The sequence below is a fragment of the Pararge aegeria genome, chromosome 15, assembly GCF_905163445.1.
Source record: "Pararge aegeria chromosome 15, ilParAegt1.1, whole genome shotgun sequence".
Lineage (NCBI taxonomy): Eukaryota > Metazoa > Arthropoda > Insecta > Lepidoptera > Nymphalidae > Pararge > Pararge aegeria.
Window position 1 is genome coordinate 9708220 of NC_053194.1, and position 13201 is coordinate 9721420.

The 13201-nt window shown below is 35.6% G+C and overlaps 1 protein-coding gene across 3 annotated transcripts in view; it reads left to right on the forward strand.

Annotated features, from left to right (window-relative positions):
• Positions 1-13201, forward strand: part of LOC120629978 (endoribonuclease Dicer) — a 64562-nt gene that overhangs the window by 50012 nt on the left and 1349 nt on the right. For all 3 annotated transcript variants that reach the window (XM_039899085.1, XM_039899081.1, XM_039899084.1), the window contains exons 28-33: positions 5761-5952; positions 7253-7357; positions 7495-7650; positions 8808-9019; positions 10394-10547; positions 11499-11683. In XM_039899085.1, the coding sequence (XP_039755019.1) occupies positions 5761-5952; positions 7253-7357; positions 7495-7650; positions 8808-9019; positions 10394-10547; positions 11499-11683 (1004 nt within the window). The remainder of the gene's footprint in view (positions 1-5760; positions 5953-7252; positions 7358-7494; positions 7651-8807; positions 9020-10393; positions 10548-11498; positions 11684-13201) is intronic.

The following is a 13201-nucleotide window of genomic DNA, read 5'->3' on the forward strand; positions in this document are numbered from 1 at the left end:
CAGTTCGCTACAAACATCAAGTTATATAATTATTTAGCCTCAACCTTGTACATATAGAAAATAGCATCGCGAAAATTATATTGCACGTATTTATATTACTTGTTGGATTGACCGCGACTTCGTCAGCTTACGATGTGTATAATACGTAAAATACCATACATAAAATATCCCCGTACACTAAATTGAGGGTTGTTTTTAAAAGACGATTAAGAGAAACTGCAAAATGTATTTCTTTTAAACAATGCGGGTTATTATGCTGTTACTTCCCGTTTCAGCTTTGAACCTTTGGGGATGGATTTTACAGATTTTCGACCTTCCTGGCGCAGCGGTGATCGCTGCGGTTTTAAATGAAAGGTCCCAGGTTCGATCGCCGGCAGAGTCAATTTGGGAATTTATAGTTTCTTAATTATCTGTGATCTGGTCTGGTGGGAAGCTTAAGCCGTGGCTAGTTATCACCCTACTGACAAATAAATAAAATAAATAAAGAAATAAATATACTACGACAATACACACATCGCCATCTAGCCCCAAAGTAAGCGTAGCTTGTGTTATGGGTACTGAGATAGCTGTTGAATATTTTTATGAATATAAATACTTATAATATACATATAAACACCCAGACACTGAAAAACATTCATGCTCATCACACAAACATTTTCCAGTTGTGGGAATCGAACCCACGGCCTTGGACTCAGAAAGCAGTGTCGCTGCAAACTGCGCCATTTGGCCGTCAGTCACAAAGACGTGTCGCTAAGCTATTTAGTGTTTCGGTACGATATCGCGTAGAAATATAACTGGGTTTAATATGACCGCTATACCCCTAACAGGTTAGGCCGGTACCATCTTAGATTGCATCATCACTTACCAGCAGGTGCAGTCAAGGGCTAGCTTGTACTGAAATTTAAAAAAAAAGAACTAAGCCGATATACAAACAGCATAAAAGAAACGTCTAATAATGTCCCTAACTTATCACATCTTAACACTTCCATAGATAAGGTATTCAACCTTTAACCTCTTTAATTTTCTTAAATAAAGGATAGCCTGTTACTCGTTATACTATACACTAACCGGTCGGTCTTTGAAAGTCTCGTCAAAAAGGTTCAGCAGCTTCGATCAAATTTTTTTTATCGTTTTCTATTCGTAGCTACTAGAGACGCAATAAACAAACAGACCAAAATGTTTTGTTATCATCACCGTACATACTTTAGCGTCGCCGTTGTGGCTATAAAACAAACAAACACTTCAATGTCGTTTATTTCTATAGAAATGTAGTTTATATTGAAGAATTTGTTGGGAATTACGATAATTTTGAAAATAATCACTTTCACTGTGATGCACAAATGATACGATATCTTCAAATAAATGCACTTCATGATATTATAATTAGTAAGTATACTTAAAAAAGTAATTGGTAGGTATACCTAAAAAAAATAGTAAATCACAAAGAGCCCCAACAAAATTCAAATGCAGAAATTCAGGCGGTGCTAGAAAGTTCCAAAAGCACCCTAAGGCGTAGTACCTAGAAGCTGCCTATCCATCCAATTAATATTAAATTGAGATTCAAAGATAGATATATAAACAGGCCGAAATAAAAATAGCAAGAAGTGCCGGAATATTCTTAGTTTATAAAGGTTTATTTAACACGCTTCTAACTGAAAAATATTTTTTTTATTTTCAAGTTATAATATCAATAAAAGAAACGTTTTCCATTAGAAGCTTCAATTCACTAATACGTTATTTAGTTCTAATAGGCAATGCTTTGTTACACCAAGAATATACTCAGTTTTGCACCTGTACGTACAAGGTTTTTTGATACTTGTATGAAATGGCAGTCCATTCTTTGTACGCTTTTTGTTTGATAAAAAATAAATGTGTACGACGAAAAATCTCAATGTTAAGCATTTTCTGAATCTTAAATGTCGACTATTCATACTCGTCGCACAAAAAACTTCCGTATAATTAAACTACGCTCTCGTACTTTATCCTTTTATATTTCATCATCATCCCATAACCGGCTCACTGCAGGGCGCTGGTCTCCTCTCAGAATGAGAAGGGTTTCGGGCGTAGTCCATCACGCTGGCCAAGTGCTGACTAATAGACTTCACACTTCACTTCTGATTTATTTTCGTTGAATTTTGAGAAATTAGGGATACAAGTAAATATCAAAGAATCTTTATAAATTGCAATATTGAGTTGATTTCAAATCTATCTATCCTCATGTATAATATGGAGTTTTTAAGTAACATATATTAATTAACTGCAACTCTTAATAAACAATCCACTATCCTAATTATAATAAGAAAATATACAATTTAATCTATAGAAACTGCAGTGAGGCAATTAACCTTTGAGAAAATTATGGAGATAAAGGCATGCGGGTTTCCTCACGCCAGGTGGAATAAAACAGTCAAGAAGTGGAATAAAATAAATAAAATAGCATACATGATGTTCTTTATACTTTCATCTTATGGGTAAGCAAAAGTCGCATACACTCGTCTGGCGGGTCCTGAAAGAATGCACACGACAAAAGTAATATGAGAGTGTTTATGAATTGCTTCAATCTTTATTTGCATTGTGGCACGTTTGTACAAATGACACGGTCCTTATCTGCACTTACATTGACCTAGTTTACTTAAACGAGTTGCTTAACCGATGAACCCGGTGTCTCATTCACCGGGGAAGGGTTCATACTCCTTTTATTATTGTATGAGTCAACTTAAGCTGATCGTATATATGTCTACCGCAAAAACGTCGCATAATTACAGGCCCTTGAGGTTAAACACCTACGCCTCAGGGTGATGGACATCGGGCGGCACTTTACAGGACGTACCCCGCGCATACCTTGCTCTGTTTATAGGCGATGGGTATCCATTTACCATCGGGTGCGACTCTTGGTCCTTTAATTACGACTATAAAAAAATGCCGAAATAAAAGCAAGAGAGAAAGCACGTAGTCAAATTCCAAGGCACACTGTGAAACAATGTTTTAACTACTTTCTGTAGATAACATCACTAAACTAAAGTTAAAAAAGTATGTCTACGCAAATTCTGGACTTGGAGTAATATTTAAAATTCATTTGTTCCAAGTGGCAACTGTGTTAAATGCTTAACAGGCACTGACATTATAGATAATGTGGGTACCCACGTAAGTACAATACGTTGTTAAGTGGGTTTGGTCAGATAAAAATATTTTCTTTTTCATATAAAAGCTTTTTTTCTCCAATTTTTCGACGTCAATTGGCTAAAATTTTCAACTTATTTATATTTTAGGCTATGCTTCGTGGTTCATAATTTGTGACTTACAGATACGACTGATCCGGTACATAGTATTCACTCGGCGACGAAGAGCAAAACATGCGTTGCGTTCGGTGCTCACAAATGCGCGATCAACTTAAACCGCTCCGCTTGTATAAATATGAGTGACAAATGTTAAAAAATAAAAACAAGTAAATGCACACAACTAGCTGTTCTCCGCGATTTCGTTCGCCTTTCTTTTCATTATTTTTTCAATTATGTCTGTAGCTATGATGCAAACTGTATCTGTGCCATTTTTATTCTTCATTTCAATAATATAGGTTTAGCAGGGGATAAAAATGTATCCCTGATATCTGAAGATCCACTGACAACGGGCAAAATTGACAAATAATTTTTACCAGCTAACAAAATGCGGCAACAGGGAGAAGGAGAAGTTTAGTCCCGTTCTTAATTCGAAACGTTTATTATTTGAAAGCAGTTATAAACTAGTAGTTTAGGGCCTCGCCTTCCCTTTCGGGTGTACCGAGTTCGAACCCCGACACTTATGTGTGTTTTAAATTAAAGCAATTAAAATATTAATACACTTGCTTTAACGGTAGCAGTTTTGCTTCACCATTAAAGCAATCGTGAGCAAAGCTCATACCTGAGATCCTCTCCGTAACGTTCTTAAAAGGCGCGGGAATTTGACCAATCCGCACTTGGCCAGCGTGGTGGACTCCGGCCTAGTTCTGAGAGGAGACTCGTGGCCTGTATTGGCCTTGTAATAGTTTGATAATGATGATTATTATTTCCACCTGTACGCTTATGGACGAGAAATGGATAAAACTGAAGATAAAAAATTGTTTTTTCCCTGTGGAGAAAAATATCACAGGACGGATAGAATAGGCAAGATTCTATCCGTGCTGTGTTATTCCAAATCTAAGCTATTTAATCCCCAAATGTTATCAAAATTTGTATGGTGGTTCAGATGAATATAGATTACAAATTGGTACCTTCACTTTCGAATTTATAATATAAGTATACAGATGCGTTCGTTCAAAGATTCAGTTAGAGAGGAAAAAATATCTGCGTGATATATTCGCGCGCATTCTTGTGTCGCGTGCATTCTTGTGTCGCGTGCAATTAAGTATTTTATGTTTCACTAGCTGCCTTGCATGAATGCTCCTTTCAAATGCCTACAAAACACATCATATATATTTTGCGTGTTGGGAGGCTTCGGTCGTGGCTAGTTACTATCCTAAAGACGTGCCGCAAAGTGATCTTGTTGGTAAACATAATAGTTTTAAATTTACAAATATGGTTGTCGCAATCATCTCACTATCACGTACTTACACATTTTTAATGTATTGTACGTATCATAACTACTTGAATAAAGATATTTTCTACTTTTATTTTATGGATCATTAGGAAAGAAGAGAAAAGAACCAATGAGTATCGATTTAGAAAAAATATTTATATCTACCCTTTTCTGATGCGTAATAATAACATAGAAATAATTGTATATTTAGCAAATGAAACAGCATAATGCATGTCTGATAAACAAATATTGAGATCCTGGGCTACGTTCACGGATTGGGCGAAAAATTGTTAGGCAGTAGATTTTCCTGTCAAGAATTTGTCAATACTACTGCCTAATGTTTTTGCCTGGAGATATCAAAATCACTCTTGGGACTCGAAGTGTCGCATCGTCCCAGTTATAAGAATTAACTTCATGTTGACGACCTCACTAGCGCAGTGGTGAGCGCTAATTTCTTACAAGTGGAAAATTCTGGGTTCGAACCTCGGTAAAGGTAATTTGGGAATTTATAGTCTCCAAGTTTTCCCTGGTATGATGGGAGGCTTTAGCCTATGCTAGATACCACCCTACCTTTAAATATGTGCCGCCAAGCGATAGTGACGGGTTTAAAACATCAAGCTATTATCATCGCCAAACGATTTTGTGCTCTGGTACGATATCGCGTAAAAATCGTATAGGTGTACGTCATTAATATAACTGCCAAATCCCCAGCAGGTTAGTCCGCTACCATCTTAGACTGCATCATCACTACCACCAGGTGAAATTGCTTGTAATATTAAAAAAAAACCCATAATAATCGTTAAAGCCCGCCCTCCTTGGAGCAGAATGGAGAGCCTAATCTCTTAAACTCATTATATGGGTTTGTATTAATAATGGTTTCAGAGTGTTTAAGGGGTTGCTGAGTTTCTGTAGTGTGTCTCTGATGTTTGCTGAAACTCGAAATAATTATTTCTATGGTATTATGAGAAATAAAGCAGCATTAGTGATCAGCAGTAGGCGCGGAAGCTCCAACGGTATTCTGAATGCCAAATAACATACCGACATTGATTAGGTATTTTTTAACGAATGCAATTTATTATTGTAATTTTAACTTTGTATTATTTTTATAAATTGATGTAATATCCGTTAATAAAGATTATTATTGTATGTATGATGATATGATAGTACTGACATGTATTAAATTAACTCTCTAATGTCTTCTGTATCTAGATACGCCCAACTTTCTTAATCGGCATGCAGCTCCCTCTGGAAGATGCATTAAGTGGCGAACTCTCCACTGAAGGCAGGGAACATATGCAGCAACGGTTCGAGGACTGGGAGAACAGAGCTGAAACAGAGCCTTTTGGTAAAGCGCAGAACTCCATGCAATGCTACATACGCCACCAAGCTGTATCGGATAAGGTGAGGAAATTTTAATATTACACTATCTTCTTTTTTTTTGGAAATCCTACGGAAACCATTTGTTTTCCTGGGTTAAACAGTGTTCTATGCTCTTAGATTCCAAGAAAAAGCAACATTTTGTTGAGATCGCTTTAGCTAATAAGTCTAATCGGAGTTAGACTTAAATGGCTTCCGATCAGATTACGTCGTAAACTTCACCTACTCTCTTGTACTCTATCCTAAATAATCCACTCACTCCCGAACGAAAATAAATAAATAAAGGCACAGAAGAAATACTATAGAAGCTTTGTTTTTACTTTTATACCTTACATACCATTTTCGCTGTATTTCCGATTCTGCTTCATTCACTGACCCTCGTCGAGTTTTGCAAAACCAAGTTCTTCAGTATAACACTTCCACTTTTAAGGCTTTTGTGATTTGGAATAATTTGCATGCTGACATGTCATATTTAAGTGTCGTTTTAAAGACTATTAATGTGTTAGATATCGTTATTAATGTGTATTATTTTTCTTTTTTGATTATATTTATGTTTATGTATGTCTATTTATTTTATGAATATATATGTATATATAATTGCACTATCTCGCTCTTTTGCAGCTGTTCATTCTGCGAGAGGTTGCCTGTAAGAGATTGCTTGCAGCCATACACCGCAAGCCTACAATTTTTTTATTTTTGTTTATTTCTTATTTTATGTAAATATTTTGGTGTTTGTGTGCAATAAAGTATTTCTTCCAAGGCTTACTCTGAAAAGGCAAAGAACGATTCCCGTTAGTTTTCCGGTGAAAACATTTCATTAAGTCGTGTCTATGTTAATATAAGTAGGTTTGTACCACCTACCAAGCATCTATAGTATTTTCTTCTGGCCTTTGGTTGCCTGGAAGAGATCGCTGTTTAGCGATTAGGCCGCCAAATCGTGCCTTCTACCTTAACGTTCTATTACATTTGTATTTTGTGAATTTTCTATCTGTGGTGAATATATATTAATGCCCCTTATAGATAACAACCAAAAAAAAAAAAACACAAATTTATAAGATTGGTTTAGATTTTAACCGGTTTTAACTCGTTTTTATTCGCTAGAGGTAAACTTCTCGAGATAGTTTCATAAAAAAATCATTAACAAAGTTTATTTGTGTAAAATAACAGACCACTGACACCAAAAATAAGGATTATATTTCTGTAACAAAACATAACTACTTACATTATAATACGACTGATTTAAGCAATGTTAGTAAGGACCCTGACCTAAAAATAACAATTACTTACAACATCCCAAGTTTTAATAAAAAAAATTACTTTTTAGTCTGTGGCAGATTGCGTCGAGGCTTTAATAGGAACTTACTTGTTGAGCGGGGGAATTCAATCGGCTGTAAGCTTCTTAGAATGGATGAGGATTTTGCCACCACAGGTAAATAATAATTTTACTTCAAATGCTAAATAAAACTAAATTACACCATTCATGTAACGTTACAAATGATTTTCAACGAAATAATCTAAGTTTAATGAAACATTTTAATGTGTAAAGATTTGTTTTTTTTTTTCTAGGATAATTTTATAGAATATTTAAATAAAAAAGTTAGCACTGTGATTACGGAGGGAAAGACCACTGTAATGGAAGTGGACTGGCTCCTAAACCATTGCCGCAATGATATTGAGAGAATTATCAACTATAAGTTCAAAGATCCTGCTTTTTTGCTTGAGGTAAATTATATTTAAGACATTAATGCCCGCTTTGACCTTAACCTAGTCATAAGCTCAATCGAATGCCCAATGATTTACGCAATGTCCATAGAAATAAACGTTTCACCAACTATTAGGTAATAACTATTGGTGAACGCTTGATGTATGCAAAGGAATCTCCTTAGATTAGGCGTTGCTTATTTAGGCACGGGCATAAGTAAGCAATCATGTTACATTCATCAATACTCAACAAATGCCTCTCCCAACTGAAGGCTTTGGCCATAATAACAACGTTGGGCAGACGACGTGTTGTTTATCACAGTAGATGGTAGTAGTAGCATAGATTACGCTACTGCCCGCTCGTCGTTATATTCTTTTAATCGCCTCTTACAGTAGCCTCGCAATATATTCATAATAATATTATCTTTATTAAACAAAACATAAGTAATTATAAACAAAAAGTCGATATAAACAGTCGGGAAAGGGACATAAATTAGTGATATCTGCATATCGTCTGAGAAAAGTACAGAAATCGTTTGTGGGGATGGGTATATGCTTTTATAACATGATACCAAAGGTAATATTAGATCTACCTTTACCTAAGTTTAAACAATGTATTAAAACACATTTAACAAATCGTGGTTGCTACACGATTGATGAATTCCTGAACGACAAGGCTGCTTGGAAGCAGGCCACTCCGCTCTCATCTCTCACAAAACAGAAAAATTCTAAAGATTGTTAAACTTCAAAATGATGTTGGAAAAGAGCAATCTGCTGAGTTTCTTACCGGCTCTTCCCAGTGGAATCTGCCTTCCGAACCGGTGGTAGAGTCACTACAAACAGACAGACTTGTCGTTTCATAAGTGCTTATTAATCAGGCCTACTTGAAATAAATGAATTTTGAACTTGAATTTGAATTCTTATCACAGAGGATGATTCTTATCACACCACCCCGGTGACAACTTTATTATGATCTGCCGTCACCACACGGCACGACTAGATTTATTAAAGTCAAATTTAAAAATTTATTTATTCAAATAGGCTCACAGATGGCGGTATTGATGCCTAGTCACATAAAAAAATGTAGACGGCAGCGAGATTATGACGTCAACTACATTTGGAACTAAAACTAATGCTACGAGGGTTCCGGATGTTATAATTTCTACTTTTGTTTTTAGGCCTTATCCCATGCGTCGTACATTCGGAATCGTTGCACGAGGTCCTACGAACGTTTGGAATTCCTTGGTGACGCCATCTTGGATTTCCTTATAACGTCGCACATTTTCGAGAACTCGCCCAAGATGAAACCCGGAGATTTGACCGACTTAAGATCGGCGCTAGTAAACAATGTAACATTTGCATCGTACGTCGTAAAACTGGGATTGCATAAGTAAGTATAAGTTGTGAATTACGTTATTGGTTGTATGTACGAGTACGATATATCAATAGTTATATTTATTTTACTTTATATAAAAAATATTTTTTTTTAGAAATTAAAGATAACTGTCGATTAGTCTCGAGTTCAGTTTAAGTTAAAAAAAGTTCAAATAAACAAATTATTATTATTATAATTATTATTAAGTGTTTATGCGAAGTTTAATTTAGATTAAAGCGTACATACACTTGGAGTAGAGACTTTGGGACCGTGGGGTCCGGAGGCAAGAGCCCTTTTCAAAGAATTATCGAAAAGGGTTATCGAGTCTACCGGTGATCCTAGAGCGGGCAGTTACCTTGGCCAACGAATTAGTTTGGCCATCCAGAGGGGCAATGCTGCCAGCATCTTAGGAACTGTGCCTCGCTGCGGTGGTTTCGAGGACGTTTTAGATTTTATTTAGTTTTTAAATAGTTTATTTTAGGTTATAGTTATGTATTAATAAAAATTATATTTTAGAGATAATCAAATAAATAATTAATTCGCTTTTTTTAATGACTTGATATTATGACATATACTAAGTCAGTTACCAATATAGACATTTGCATTATGTCACTCTTAGAGAAATATTAAATTCATAATATTTCTCTAAGTGTATGTACGCTTGAAATATCAATTTTAAAATGCATATATAAATTCGGGACTGGTAATCAGAATGAGCACCGTGACTCAGTTGGTAAAGCGCTCAAGCCGCGTTTGCCAGAGAGTCGTAAGTTCTAATCCTATTGGTTCCGAAATTATATATATGCATTTAAAAAAAAATTAAAAAGCAATGTGCCATTTTACTTTTGAAAAGATAATCGAAACTGCCATGTCTCCTACTTAGATAACGCTATAGTAGCCATAATACTTATATAATAAATATATACTTATATTATATTTATATATAAAGTGGCATATATGAATGCGTTTCAGTGTCTGGGTGATTTTATAAGTTTTTATGTGTATTATATTCGTAAAAATATTCATCAACTTTCTTAGTACCCATAACACAAGCTACGCTTACTTTGGGGTTAGATGGTGATATGTCATTTACATTTATTTATTTATATATTTTCCACCAATCTGCACTGGGCCAGCGTGGTGGACTACGACCTTATCCCGTTCTTATTTTAGGAGGCGACCTTTGCCTTGTAATGGGCCGGAGTTAAAATGATGATGATGATTTATTTATTTAATTTCGCTCGATGGTACGAAAACTATAGCTTAGTTGATATAGCGCTCAAGACGCGATTGCCAGTGAATCGCAAGTTCAAATCCTGTACTGTTATTAAAGTTACTTAAAGAACTTTAAATCAGTAATTGTAAAATTAATTTTAACATAATCAATAGATTCCTGTGCACACAAATGAACGCCGCGTTAGAGAACGCGATCAAAACATTTGTCGAACACCAAGAGGAGAGGGGCCATGAGATCGTAGAGGATGTTCTGTATCTCATAGACGAGGAGGATTGTCACATCGCACAGTACATTGACGTTCCCAAGGTGAGTGGCATCATTCATCATTATTCGTTATAAACCTAGCAATTTCTAACTATTAACTGAAGAGGTTTATAGATAGAGTTGTCGGGCCAGATATCTTTAGAATTCCAATTCGAACACCGAGCTACCCTTTTTGACTTTTCACTCGCCGATTTGTGTAGAACTAATCTTGGTCGCCATTCTTTGATCCCCAGATTAAGCAGTTCATGCAAATATTTTATTGTAAATCAATCTTAATTAAATAATAATAATATATAATAAATTTATCGTAAAAGACTAACAGCCCAACTTCAAAAATAAGCTACTAAAAATACTTGGCTTGTCAGATTTTGTTTGTTTAGTCTATTGTTCTTTCATTCTTTCAAAATAAATAAATATAGAATTAGTTTGCTTTTTTTACCATTTGCATAATTTTGTATATTTAGTTTTCTTCGTTTCTCTTTATTTTCTTTTCTTTTTTACATTTTGTTTTCGTGTAAGTGTTCATCTTCATTTAGCGTCGACTCGAATAGTTACTGAGCAAGTTGTAGCTACCTTTAATTTGAAACATATGTGCCTATAATACCTTAGGCTATTACCAAAATCATTGTTTTACTTGTGATTCTGTTGTTGATGCTGGCAATAAATAAATAAATAAATTAACTGAGAGAGATAGAGTAGAGACCGAGATCGATCCCCGGGATTCACCAGTAGCTAGTAATTTGCGTTTCTTAATTTAAGTAATTTAAAATATCACTCGCATTAATGGTGAAGGAAAACTGAATGACTGATTTCTCCATCCTGAATCCATGTCTTCTTTATTCTTCCTCTACTTCTCTTCAGTCTTCCACATTAATATAATTATTCTTCATTTTGCTTTTAACATGGAAACTTGTCAAACATAAATCATGTTTCTATTAAACATTTTAGGCCATGAAAGTCGGCTTTTAAAATCCATTTTTTTCTATAACACAGACCCTCAGCGACATTTTCGAGTCTCTAGCTGGAGCGATATATTTGGATAGCGGCGGTGATTTGAAACAAGTTTGGTCGGTTTTATACCGCATCATGTACAAAGAGATTAATGCCTTCACCCTGTGCATCCCGAAACAACCGGTCAGGGTGCTGATGGAAACTATTCACGCTTGTCCGTCATTTGGGTAAGTTACGAGTATATCCGCAGCCTATTTTAATTGTAAAAAAATAATACGTGTCTCCAAAATCTTGTGTCTTCCTTCGACCAACCGCAGGGGCTCGGAAAGCAGAAAAAATTCAAACCGGTTTCGGTCATTAATGTCGTTGGGTTTTGGAATCATTTCGGTTGTTTTCGGTTTCGTTTATTCAACCAGTTATACAGAGAAACCGGTTATTTTTTAATTTCTCTCTATCGACTGAAATGAACTTGTTTAACGAACTTTAATTTCAGTTCGTTTTGTGATTTTCTGCACGCAGTTAATTACGATTGATCTGAGGCAGGACCTTTAAATGGTCATTAGTTATTCAATGCACAATTTTTTTCTTCAATCACCTGCGTTTTGAAGTTTTTTTTTTTCCTAAAGTGTCGACGTAGTTTGTGTACCTGAGTAATTTTTAATATATTTTTTTTATTCCTAAAATTAAGCTTTTTCTATTTCAACACCTGGATTTTTAAGAATCGACACCAATCTATTTCAAAGTATGTATAATTTAAACTTTATGAAAACGTTCGCTCGTTACTAACGAAAATTTGTTGGTAAGTTGAAACCGGTTCCGAGCCAACCGCTCGAACCATTGGTCAAACGGTTGGTGGAAGGGTTTTCTGCTGTATATTGAATGGGTGTATCCGAATAGTATACTGCGAGCTCAGCTCTCTTCTTCGCGTTTTGATCCATAAGCTTTCTTACAAGATCCATACTAAGCGACAATGTTTCGGAGCCATAAAGTCACAAATACAGGCACATGAGGTTTAACAACTAAGCCTCTGGTTGATGGACACACTAAGGCACGTGGCAGGACGCGTTTTTTGGATGCCCTGCGAAATATCGCTCTGTTTATAGGCGACGGTTTTCTACTTCTCAGGTTGGCTATCTGCTAGGTCCGGCAATTATCTTTACTAATATATAAAGCTGAAGAGTTGGTTTATTTACTTGAACGCGATGATCTCAGGAACTACTGGTCCGATTTAAAAAAATCTTACAGTGTTTGATAGTACATTTACCGTGAAAGGCTTATAGGCTGTATATCATCACGAAGGCCAATAGGAGCATAGCTCCAAAAAAGAATGTTTCAAAATCGGGGTGTTTTTTTTTCCTATGGAGAGCTTCCGCTGCATGCTCCGCGTAAACGGTTAAAGATTCGATAAAAACATGTATATGACAAAGTTCTAAAAAAAAGTTCGCAACAGAATAAATGTCTATCTTTTAAGGTTGACATATACGCGCCCAAGCATAGCTCCAAAGAAGAAGGTTTCAAAATCGGGGATTATTTTTTTCTTTTGAGAGCTTCCGCTGCGTGCGCTGCGTAAACGGTTAAAGTCTCGATAAAAACATGTATCTATATGACAAGTTCTAAAAAAAAGTTCGCAACAGCATAAATGTCTATCTTTTAAGGTTGCCTTATACGCGCACCAAGTCGTTAGGGGACCGCTACTATTACTATATAAAAGACGATGTAAGAGGGACGGTTACTACATAAAAAAA